The 13,315-nt window shown below is 39.1% G+C and overlaps 1 protein-coding gene across 2 annotated transcripts in view; it reads left to right on the plus strand.

The window, feature by feature from the left end:
• lsamp (limbic system associated membrane protein) overlaps nt 1–13,315 on the plus strand; it is a 223,465-nt gene that overhangs the window by 150,674 nt on the left and 59,476 nt on the right. For both annotated transcript variants that reach the window (XM_085130842.1, XM_085130843.1), the window contains exon 3: nt 1,026–1,113. In XM_085130842.1, the coding sequence (XP_084986968.1) occupies nt 1,026–1,113 (88 nt within the window). The remainder of the gene's footprint in view (nt 1–1,025; nt 1,114–13,315) is intronic.

The raw sequence follows: 13,315 nt of genomic DNA on the forward strand, positions 1-13,315 counted from the left end.
AAGCCGCAGGAATAAGTAGTAGTATTTAAGAGTGTAATAACGGACTGAAACAGAAGATGGCAGCACTGCATGTACAAGGATGCCAGCTGCTGTTAAACCCCGAAGAAGAAGAAGCTGTGTCCCAGAATTCATAGCTCAGCCCAGCTCAGTTTCCAACAATGGCGGCAGCTAGTTAGTTTTAATATTACTCTTATTATTCTTTCTGGGTCACAAAATAAACGTTTAACATATTTTCAGACCTCAAATATCTGCTCAGTTTATCAAGACACCACATATTTTCAAAAGCGCTCCGACGTTTTCGGAGATGTCTGTTACCCACTAGCTCGATAGCTAGCCGGGGACAAGGCTCACTAGAGCCGTGAGAACACCGGACTCCCGGCAAATCGTTTTCAAACCCACCTCGGTCTTTCGCTACTCAGGTTAAGCATATATAAGTCACTTAGATAACTTAAAAATGTTATTGTTTGGCTTTTTTTTAGTATTTTATTTGTTCCTGAGTAAATCGGTTTGGCTGAGATTAAAGTTATAGTTTTTATACAGCTGAATAAACGTCAAGCAGACAGCTGATTATCAGAAGTGTGAGATGAATATACTCCGGTGTCCGTTATATTTCAAATAGCAAGGAGTTTATTAAGCGTCACCGAAACAATCTGCAAATTTCATTAAAATGTAATAAACTATCATCTTGTCTTTATTTTTAGTTAGCACTTACCTTAAACACTTAAAGCTGTAAGCTAATGATAGGTATATAAGAGCAGATGCATGCTGGTGCAATAAGCTGTACGTTTTATGTCCAATGGATGCATGATCTGATTAGTCCACTAATAGCAAAAATAATCGGTGACTAGTCGACTATCAAAATAATCGTTTGTGGCAGCCCTAGTCTTAATGTATTTACTGTATGCGTTTGCTACTAGGAAAAAGATATCATCTATTTAAAATGTACACATTCTCCCAGTAGCATTGTCGAAACCAATTAAATGTTGTTTTACACTAATAACTAATATTCTGTTTTAATGTGTTAGGTGGATGTGTATGATGAAGGTTCGTACACCTGCTCCATACAGACTAAGCAGCAGCCCAAGACCTCACAGGTCTACCTCATTGTACAAGGTAAGCTACAAGCTCCTGCTGCAAGGCAGAACGTGAACATATCTAATGAAGTCTTTGTCCAAGAGTTCACAAGCAGCATACACAAATGTTAATGCAATAAGTCATTTCTATTGCATTTGTTTTGTATGGTGTCTGGAAAGGAAATTACAGGAATACATTTCATGAGAAACAGCATGCCTTGTTTTACTTCAGCTGAGTCTTAAGTGCACTTAAAAATATTAAGCAGTTTTTCACTTCAAAGAATGTGAAGTTGTCTCTCTTTAATTGGGACAGCTGCAAAGATGAGAGCAGGAAGTAATCAGGAAGTGTGAGAAACGGTGATATTTTCCCCTATTAAATCTAGGTTTTTTGAAGTTTTCCTGTGGGTACAAGGCTTTTGGCTCCTGAGATTACAGTTGAAACAATTCTGTGAAATCATCAACTTTTCCTAGCTGAGAGGCCTGACGAAAAGGTATCAGCCTCAATGCACAGTCATGTTAAGATGTTCATTACTCCCCTTTTTTAACTGGAATTGTGAATGGTCCCTGTAGGCGCTGGGAAGCTATATCTGCTGATAGTCAGACCCATACATAGATTTCTTAACTAATTTTGGATTTGTGGCTTAAAACTTGACTAATTATCTCAACATAGAACATCTTAGTTCAATTACATGGCACATACTACTTCGATATCAGGAAATGTCTGTGGTGCTTAAAACAAATAACAACGGCCTTGGATGTGCCAAAACGTCTGAAAACGAAATACCAGATAAAGCAGGAGTAAAACAATCGATGCACAAGACGCGCAGGGGGCCTAACTCGGGGGCTCTTCAACTGGCAGGGAAGTTGTTCCATCCTTGCAGGAGTCCACTCTGCCGGTGGGGGAGAGACATAGGAGAGGTGGAGAATAAACTTAACCTTGGTGTCTGTTGTCTTGTGTAGTCTGGGAGATGATTGAATGTTGGGGTGGGTACAGTTTCCTCTGCGGTGGGATAGGGTGGGCTGCCCTGGGTCCTGTGGGCCTTGCCGGTGCTGCTGCCGTAGGCCCCGGTCTGGATGGGCCTGGCCTCCCTTTACCAGATAAAGCAGGAGTAAATTTTGTTTGCTGCTAAAGAAAAGTGAGTGCTCCCAGATCACACCACAATCGATTTTTAAGTCAAAGAAAAAAATTGAAACTGAAATGAAGACTTTCAGCTTTACTTCAAGGTGTTTGATAAAAGTATTGCCTTTTGTGTTTAGAAATTGAATTGAATTGAAGGCATTTTTATTTATAGTCCACCATTTTCAAAGGCTCCAAAGTTATAGGACAAACTAATATAGCTTCAAATAGAAATATTGTTATTTGAATGAAAATCTGTTGTAGTCAGAGACTGTGTGAAGTTTAAAACCCATGGGTATCACCAACTGATGTGCTTCCTCCTTTGTTATGCTCTACCAGGCCTTTACTGCAGCCACTTTCAGTTGTTCCTTACTTGTGGGTCTCTCTGTATTCAGTTTTGTATTTACTAACTGCAAGGTATTCTCTGTTGAGTTAAAATCAGGTGTGACTGACTTGCCCATTGAAGACTATCACATTTCTCTGCCTCATGAAACTCTTGGGTTGCTTTTGCAATCCTTTTTGAATTATTTGGCTGAATGTGGGCAGCATTGTACAATCTGCCAGGAGTCACAACATCAATGAACACTAGTGGCCCAGTTCTACTACACTCTTTGCATGACCAAAGAGTGTAATCAGTGGTTTGCATGTTGTTGTAAACCCTCATTGTTTCCATTCATGAAGGTGTCTCTTGATTGTAGACCTTGACCTTGATACACCTACTTCCTGTATATATCCTTACTTGGATTGTTTTAGGGGCCATATTTTCTGTTTCTCTTTCTTATTTTACAGCCTAATCAAACTCTTTAATTCTACTAAGTCTTGATCTAAAAACAATGCACCCTTATTTCACGCACATACACTTTTAACTATACTAAATTCTTTGCATTTGTCAACATTCACATCACAGTCTTCAGCGTGCTCAACAGAGCTCTTTCAGACATCAGAAATCACCTCACACACACCGCCTTTTCTCTCAAACTTCAACTTTTTCACTCACTCTACTATCCACTTTCGTAGTGTTTTTCTTACTTATTATTTTTGTACAAATCACACCCAATCACTCAAAACCTGCTTCTCACACCATTAACACACTTAAACTGTGACAGAAGTTGAGGAACATAACTCAAAAGAAGCTATTTTTCTTAAGCATTGAAATAATTTTGTCATCATGCACTTGAACTGGCCAGTGCATTCATTCTCTTTAAGAATGCAGATTCTTGATTTGGCCACTCCTAAAGTTTTTGTTATTTTTCTGATGGGTTTACTTTGATGTCCTAACTCACTTGTACTAACATGTCTTTGGGCGTCATATTTAAAATTACAATGAAAAGTGGTAAATGATATTTCGTCTGCACTAGCTCTGTTATTGTCATACAGTACCAGCAAACCTCTGATAAGACAGAATATTAGGTTACGTTACATCAAAATACTGAATTTCTTTCTAAAGCTCCACTTAAAACCACTTAACGGTCGAATTCAGGTATTTATTATGATTTTCTTTGTCTTATTATGCCCTTAAGCATTTGCAACATAATTTCTCTGCCTGTAGTTTTTCCTGCCTATTTATATCTACACACTGTCTCAGAAAAGCAAATCACAGCCAGACAATAATCTTGGCGATAACAGTCTCATTAAAACATTTATTCTGATGTTCACACTTCTGATGCTGCACACTTTTTCAGGGTAACGGTTGGCCTTTTCAAGCCTTGTTTAAATCCGTAAGTTGCTTTTCTTTTAGGAATCGCTTATAAAACAATACGAGCAATACAAACACGGAGTTGTGCATCAAGGGCAAAAAGGAGAGTTTATTATCGATCAAAATGCCAAGTCTCTCAGTTTGGCTTTTTCAAAGCCACAGCTGGTTGACAGAATTTTCTTTTTGAAAGAGTCTATTTTATACATGCATGCAGAATGAGTTCTCAAAATTGGATTTCTTATGGTGTCCTTGTTTGCTTGCATGAATGTGGGCGTTGAATTTTTGCATGCTTTTTCTTCAAGCTGTGAATGTCTGAGCTTCTCAGCTGTCCGTCACCCAAAAAGTGACAGTAAATGTTGATGGAGTGTTGTATACAGCATGTACTTTGATACGTTTAATGTTGTTGCTCAATCCATTTCACCAATGCTGGAGTTTTTTAACTGCCCTCTCCATTTTGAACCTCCTTACTGTGAGATGTGAAACCCAACCGCAGATAAATGCTACAGGCTGTCAGTGGATGAAATGCATCACAGTCCAATTTCACCACACACAATAGTCTACTGAAGAACTTATCATCCAGCTATGAACTGAAGATATCATCCATTAACAGCATTTTTAAAGGTCAATATGTGAATTAATGCTGCTCTTCTGGGATCCATGGCAGCAAATTGCCTCTCCTTCCCAGAATCCATCGTGTCCGATTATTCACTGCTTGATCATTGGAACGTCCTGTGCCGGCTTCCAGAGTTTCTGACGGTGGTCTCATTCATCACAGCTAATGCGACGGTTATGTCCAAACATTGATTCTGTTGCTTTCATTACCTGCTATTTTGTCCTTTGCTCTGCCTCTCAAAGTCCCATTCAGTGTTGATGCCATTGTTATGCTCATCTATTGTATTTCCCTGCTGTGTGGGTGGAATCTTCTCCTTTAGGTTCACTTCAGCATCTTTCATCTAAATTGCCTTGCAGTGCTGAAGGCGTAGGTTTCTGGTTTACAGTGAATGTGTTACTGTGAACAAATACTGGGACTTTTTATTTACTTTGAAATTTTGGTCAAATAATGAACATAGATGTGCTCAAACAAGTGAATGCAGCATACAGGTTAACTAGGTGTAAGTTCGATTCTAATTTGCAAATATCCGACTGCTTTTACTAATTTTGTCCACTCTTTTTGTACTCTAACTTTAGTTGTTTACTAAAAGGACAGGACAATGTCTCTTTGTTTGTGGTACTATAATGACATTACAAGCAGCAATCTACAGCAACCCCCACAAAACCCAATCAGCTCTGCGGGATAATAATTCACCCCACCTTCATCTTTTAATGGGTATGAAAATGTTCCAAGCTTCAAACATTGTCCCTGGTTACAGACCCAAGAGCAGGTTCACATAACCAAAGCTGACAATTTTCTGCTAGCAGGGACAGGGTCGTAATTGGAAAACAAATGATCAGACAAAGTAAATTTGCCGTGGATGAAAAAGTGGCAGACTCGCGGGGCTAAGACGAGCGATACCAGGAAGCAGGGTCACTGCACATGACAAGAATTGTAATATAAGGGTGGGCTTTTCACCCCAATCCAATTAGATTTTTATGAAACACAGAATTTGGTTGATCTGCCAGTCTAAGACAGTGCTTTTATGAGTTGAAGGTTTAATGGCTCCTTAAGCTACTTAAAAGAGTGTGTATGTGATTGAATGTAGATTTGCAGTGTGGAAAATAATTATTTGACCTCCTGCTAAATGTGTAAGTTTGCTCATTTAGAAGAAATCGAACAATCTCTAATATTTTAGAGAAAGAGGATATCAACAAAAATCCTGAAAAAAATCACATTAGATAAAAGTTATGAACTGATTTGCATGTCATTGAGTGAAATAAGTATTTGATGCCCCGTCTTCCACTCCAACCTCTCCACCATCATGGGCAAGACCAAAGAGCTGTCAAAGACTGCCAGGGACAAGATTGTAGACCTGCACAAGGCTGGAATGGGTTACAAGACCATCACAAGAACACTGTTCCTACAGTCAAGCACAGAGGTGGAAACATAATGCTTTGGAGATGTTTTTCTGCTAAGGGCAGGACGAGTTCACTGCATTGAGGGACCATGTATCATAAGATCTCAGACAAGGACATCTTTCTCTAGACCAGAACACTAAAGATATGTTATGGATAGGGATGGGTACCGGTATCCGGTGCCATGATGGCACCGGTTCTGACAAAAACGGTAGTAACCAGACCGAAAAGCAGCGCACATTTCGGTGCTTTATTTCGGTGCTTTTTTTTTTCCTGAGATGTCATACACTTTGGATTCTAGCCAATCATTTTACTTTTGCAAGCGTAGTAGGCGGGCCCAGGTACGTACGTTCTTTTAGAGCAGAGCTACAGATTAAAAACGCCCAAGGCGAAGCGGTCAAAGTCTGGCTATACTTCGCAGCAAAAGATGCAAACTCAGCAGCCTGCAACAAGTGCTTTAAGGTGATACTGTGCAAAGGAGATAACACCTGAAATCTGATGAAACACCTGGGGACGTATAGCATTTTTTTAAAAGCCGAGAAATGCGCCGTATTTGATAGCTTGCTGCGAGACCTCACACTGAGCACATCTACTGCGGGTGTGGTGCCTGTTATCGGACCCGGAGTTAGCCAAAAACCCGAAGAGTAGAGTCCTGGCCCCTAGCCCTGCCAGTGTAGCAGAAATGATGACGGATGATGATGGCAGCAGCAGCCGTTCTTCTCTGCGTGAGTAGCTTAATGTTGTTCGTGTGTAATTTACGTTGAGTAGGCTAACCACGTTATTAAATTAATACATGTAAGGTGAACTAGCAAACACCGTCGTAGTTACATGCAGCTGTCTTCTTGTTTGATGGCAGATACTCCCTTCACCCTGGCCAAAAAGGCTAAAATGACCAAAGAAAATGTTGGAAACAGTTAAACATGAGAGATTTTTGGACAAAGTTTGTGTTTTTTCCATTGTTTAAGCACTGCTTCCAGCCAAGAGTGATGCCATATATGCCCTATAGTTGCAGAAAAGGCTAACATTATTATCTTTTTACAAAGAAACAGCTGAACATGAGAGGTTTTTGGACCAATTTTGTGTTCTCCATTCTTTAAGCACCGGTTCGAGCACCGTTTCAAAAGTACCGGTTTGGTATTGGTATCGGATAAAACCTAAACGATACCCATCCCTAGTTATGGATGGGCTTTCTAGCTTGACAATGACCCACAACATTACAGCAAGGCAAAAAAGGAGTGGCTAAAAAAGAAACGCATAAAGGCCATGGAGTGTCCTCCAAGGTCAATCGCATAGAAAATCTGTGGACTGAGCTGAAGCGTTAAATTGCCAAACAGAAGCCAAGAAATATGAAGGATTTAGAGAGTTTCTGTAAAGATGAGAGTGGACCAAAATCCCTCCTGAGATGTGAGCAAACGAGGTGGCCAACTACAAGAAACATCCTACTGTGTTTGCCAACAAGTTGTGTTTTTCTAGGTGATATATATTATATTTTATTCAATGACATGCAAATCAATTCATAACTTTTACATGTTTTCCTTGGGGTTTTTTGTCTGTATCCATTAAAATTAAGATATTTAATTATTTCTCTCACTGTACAAATGGAAATATTAGATTCAGAATATCTTACATTTCATATAAAATCCTACCTGATTCACTTTCTCATAGCCTGTGGAGAGGTTTTATCTAATCATGTACACTTGACAGACTTTGAACTTGAACCTTATATAACTAATATTAAATTACATCTGCTCTGCGCTGCTGGGTTTTTTTGGAGTGTGCAGAGAGTTCAAGCGAAATTCTCCACCACTTCAACAACTAAGAAAAAGTACACTTTAGATGTATATAGATCTAATAGCAATCCCTGAGGGGAAACGGTTTGTAGGGTTTTTTTTAAAGATGAAATCCACAATGTAAAAAAAACTCCTGTCCGAAGCCCATAGAAACTGCTTACTTCATTAATAATACAAATTAACAACTAAAGGATGGAAGGAGGCAGTATATTTTCTCTGAAGGCAAATGTTTGACATTCTAAAAAGTTGGTATTTTGAATTTTTACTCAGTCAGCTTATTTACGCGTAAGGTGTCCTTGGGTTAAGTGAACGTGATCTCAACTCATCATTTTGTGAATCAGCAGGGTTGCTTCAAACTATGATCCTAACCAAGAGTGTATTGATTTTAGAGCTTAAAGCTAACTAAGCATATTTGCAGTAGTATTAAGGGCCGAACCCTATCCAGCAAGTAATAAGTAAAAACCAAGGTCAACAAGGAAACAACCTCCATATGGGGTTTTTAACATCTGAAAAATGTGGTCATTATTTCTCAGTGGCCAAAGTACCCATGACTGGAACGTCAGAGCACCAATGTTAAAGGACACCTTGCATGTAATGGGGAATCAGGAAGCACCTGACATAATGCTTCTGACTTGCTCACTATCACTTTCCCTGATACCATTAAACAACTCAAATGACAGTGAACAGCTAGCAGTGGAACAAAATAAGATGAGAGCAAAAGGGTGAGATAGTGAGCAGACACAACACAGTTGTAAAGGATAATCAAACAGCATACATGTTCAAATAAATATGTGATATGATTAAAAAAAGAGGTATTTTGTTTGTAAATACAATATATATGAACATTCTTTTAAAAAACATTTTTTTCCTAACTTCCCCAGTGTTGTTGAACATTGTAGTTCATATAGCAGTGGGTACAATAGAAAGGAATCAGGAAAGTAAAATCAGAAGTGTTGTCTCTGTGATTGATGGAGCATGTGGCATATTTCTTTCTGAATAGCCTCTTTAAAAAGTAAGCAGGTACTACCTGCAATTTATTTTTCTAGTTCTTGCCATGGATAGTGTCTGTTCCTTTGTGTCAGAATAAAGAGGCAGGATTGGTACAAATAGAGACAAATCAGTGATCAAGGGCATTTATGGCTACAGCTTTTTAGACTTTGGAAAATAAACAGCATCAGTATTGTATGCCTACAGTGCTGTAAAAAGGATTTTCTCCGTTCCTGATTTCTTAATTTTGGCATATTTGTCACACTTAAATGTTTCACTTTGTCAAACAAATTTTTAACCCTTTCATGGATGAATTATGACAACCTCAATCAAGATTTTTTCTTTCATCATTTTTATTCATTTTTAAGCATGAAAAGATGAATAAATATACTTGAGAAAAAATACTGATTGAGGTTGTCCTAGTTCATGCATGAAAGGGTTAAATAACAATAATTACAATGAAACATGTCATACATATATAGTAACATTAAACGACCAGTGGGTGGCAGGGTATGGAGTGACACACCAGTGTCCAGTGTAGTGGTTTATGTGCAAGTATACCATCAACACTGACACAAATACAAGAAAACAGCCTTTGAATAACTGTCCACTGTAGTGACCAATATGAAATACGTGAAAGGGTTAATATTAGACAAATATAACCTGAGTAAATACAAAATGTGTTTTTAGGACACTGATTTAATTTACTAAGGAAAAACGTTTCCAAACCTCATGTGAAAAAGTGATAGTAGTTCTTTAAACTGGACATTTGCTTGTCTGTTTCTTTTGGATGGGCTGTATTAAAAGTGTGGATGATTTGGGATTGTGACACCCGAAACCCTTGACTGTTTGATCTGATGTGACCAAAGTGTGGCTATGTTTTTTTTTTATAGCACGTGTACTGTTATTGTTAGCAAGCATTTAGTCCAAAAGAACCGCCTCAAAAAGCTCTGGGCCTAAATCTCACTACTACATTAATTTCAGCAATTAAACCAGATATTCTGTGAATCAAAAAAAGGAGGAGGTGCAGTGCAAAGTCCAATTAATATTTGAGAAAGTACCACATAAAAAGAGACATAAACCTAAATATAGCCTAAATCCCCATGCCAGTAATTTTCTTGAAGCCTTTTATGCAACCAGATCTACAGCAGCACTGTTTTAGCAAATTCAGCAACTCTTACTATGCTATTCTAATGTATTTCATAACATGCAGAGGCCAGGGAGTGATTCATTCATCTCATGAGGTCGTCTTGTAATACTTGTTCCACACAGCTGGAACTTTTATTTTATTTAGTCGGCACTGCAACTGAGTCCTCCAGCAGCTGCTGACCCCACAATCAGAAATGTTCAAGCTTGTTGAACTCTAATGTCCACTTGTGTATCCAACATTTGACGTGCTGTTTCAACAGTTAGACAAATAATGGTGTCCGCAGCCAGCATTTTATTCAGCTTTCAGTGCTCAGTGCTTCAGATCATTGGCGTAATCACTAACCACAAGTAGATCGAAAGTCATTCCGTTGGCTTGTGCATCCCACACTAAATGAGGCATAACAGCTGGACTGACTTTGACTTGCTCTTTTCTAATGTTAGTGATTATGCAATAAATCCATGTGTGTCTACGTGCATGCTGGGGTATCTTGGATGTTTCCCATATTCCTTCAAGTCTGTCAATATTATTGATCCTGTGTTAGTCTCCAGCTGCTCTTTTGGTTCCTTATTTTTGTTTTCTTCTGTTCTTCTTCTTTTTATCTTCCCTTTCTCACTCTAGTCATGATCGTGCTTAATCAGCTGATTTAAATCAGCATTGATCTCATACTGTAGTTTTTGAGCAAGAGTCAGCAGTTTAGAATTTGCATCGACCTTTATGACATGAATCAAGCCATCTTTTTAAAAAAAATATTGTGATTGTTATCCATCTGACAGCAACCAGCTAAGCAATTCACTTAAGACTGCAAATTCTGTTCGCTGAACTGCATATTCTTGGTTAGTTTTCAGTGCAACTTTGTAAGTGTTATTATTGTTGGGTGTATGACCAAAACTAGTCTAGCCAGGCAGGCTTAATTATCTCTTCAAGCTACAAGTTATCGCCCAAGCCTTCCTTGCGAGCAGGTATCCCTCCAAGACATATGGCATTATCCATTCATAAATGTCACAGAGACAGAATGACTATAAAATAGTAGACAAATTGAATAGTCCTATAAACAGCTGTTCCCTGGCTGCTGAGATCTCATTTTAATATGTTGCGTCCACTGAGAAATGGCACATGTTAATGTACTGCAGACACTTGTTCTGGAGCACAGAGAGCTGGCAGAATTAAACAACAACAGGATGTTGTGTGTGTGTGGGGGGGGGGGGCAGTGTTGGGGTTTTATTCACTCTGTGTAAAAAAGGAGCTCAAAGAAGACCTTTTTTGGTATCTACCACCTTTCCACTCTGGCATATTGGTTGCTTTAACCTTTATTTTCTATCTAGCAAAAGCTTTGTTTTTAATATTATGAGCCTTAACATTATTACTGACTCTAAGTTAGCCACAAGAAACTGACGTCCTGACTAAGATCAACCATCAAATGCTCCTGTCTTCAACACTTATCCAGGCTTTCTTCCTTTCATGTCTTCCATCTTTGTATCACAATGCCGTGATATTTAAAGAGCTAATCCGCAGAACTCTCCAAAGCCAGCTGTGTCACTCTAAAGAGCACGCTAGCAGGAGAGGACAGGAGAGAGTGTGCAGACTTGTATACGTATGTGTGTCTCTGTGTTTGCACATATCTTTTGCTCCGCATTCTGGGCGAAGAGGAGGAGGACTGACCTTTTTACAATTATCATGGGACAATCAGAAGCTTTCGGTGGTGCCTGTGAAGCCATCTACCCACTATCTTCCTCTTCACCACTTCCCATCTCAAGTCCTCCTTGCACTTTTCTTCTGCCTCTGCACAGCCCTCCCACTTATTCATCTCAGACCACCCCTTATCTATGCAGTTACCGAGGTGTTTTGTTACCTCCTCTCTCACTAACCATAGGGTTACACAGAGAGACAAGGGAGATAGAAAGACTGAACTGAAAGAAATTTGATGGTTTAGAGTGGATTAGGTAGTGCATTACTTTCATTAATTCTAGATATCGGCAGTCTGTCTGGCTCCACTGCTTCAACACCATGATCACACCCACATACACATTATTGCTTGTACTGCCCCCAGCCATGGAGAGCAGACTACAGTCTTTCTACTGGATGATTCCTCTTTACCCATCTGAAAAAAAAAGAGAAAGAATGAAGCTCTGACTAACTAAAGAAAAACACATCAACAAAATTTCTTCCAGTAAAAGCTCCACAGTGGCTACAGCAACTTCACAAGACAGTGCTACTGCACATCAAGGTCTTTAAAGCCACAAAGGGACACATGAAATATGGATCTTTAGCACAAATTATATTCTTCTGATGGTATACACCAGGCTTCATAGTATTGAATTCAGTTTCATTTATATAGCACCATTTCACAGTAACAGTTGCCTTAAGGTGCTTTATATTCCAAAGCAAAGACCCTTGAGTGTTAGTGGCGTTAGAGAGAAAACTCCAACAATCAGATGAACCCCTATGAGCAAGCACTTGGCAACTAAAGGAAGGAAGAAATCCCTCTTAACAATGAGAGGCAGGCAAGGGAAGGGACGGCCATCTGTCATGACTAGACTTGGATGTGTGATGTGGGACAAAGTTAGAAATGGACTAGTACTTATGTAGTGCTTTTACTACTCTGTGTGGGGTATATCAACTTGTCTGCTACCTGAAATTATGCCAAAGGAAAAGTGAAAGAAACAAGAACAAAAAGACCCAAAATAATGACGCAAAAACTGTAGATTTGGTTTATAGATGTGCTTTGACATACACAGAGTTTCACCTTACAGTTTGTGGCATATGTTAGTGTAAAACACTAGTAAGTTTACTAGAAATACCAACCAGTGCACTTAACCAGTTGCTATTTTAGCTACATTGTGGTGAGAGATGTGTAGCAAAACCATCCATTCATTCATTCGCTTCCGCTTATCCTTTTCAGGGTCGCGGGGGGCGCTGGAGCCTATCCCAGCTGTCATAGGGCGAGAGGCGGGGTACACCCTGGACAGGTCGCCAGTCTGTCGCAGGGCCAACACACAGGGACAGACAACCATTCGCACTCGCATTCACTTGCACATTCACACCTAGTGGCAATTTGGATTATCCAATTAACCTATCCCCACAAACTGATGGCGTAATTTCTCTGGATAAATTTGCAACATTTATTTTTATTTATAGCTTGATTTTTTGGATTCGAATAAAAAGATCTGATAAATCAGACCATGCATTTGGTAGCAAGTGCACTCGTAGCTCAAAACGGTACTATAGAGATGGTAAAATAATACTATTTTAGCTCAGACACTTAGACGCTTCTCTTTTAAATCAGCTCTTTAAAATGGTTTCTCTTATGTGGTCCTAACTCTGCCAACAAGAGCTCAAACAAATATGGAAGTGTTTTTCACAAATATGCAACATTTTTGATGTGTATACTTTGGTGTGAAAAAGTGTTTGCTCCTTCTTGAGTTTCAATTTTTTTGTATTTTGTCACACTTATGTTTCAGATCATCCAAAAAAATTTAAATATTAGACAAAGAT

Source organism: Neolamprologus multifasciatus, chromosome 14, assembly GCF_963576455.1.
Source record: "Neolamprologus multifasciatus chromosome 14, fNeoMul1.2, whole genome shotgun sequence".
NCBI classification, from domain to species: Eukaryota; Metazoa; Chordata; class Actinopteri; order Cichliformes; family Cichlidae; genus Neolamprologus; species Neolamprologus multifasciatus.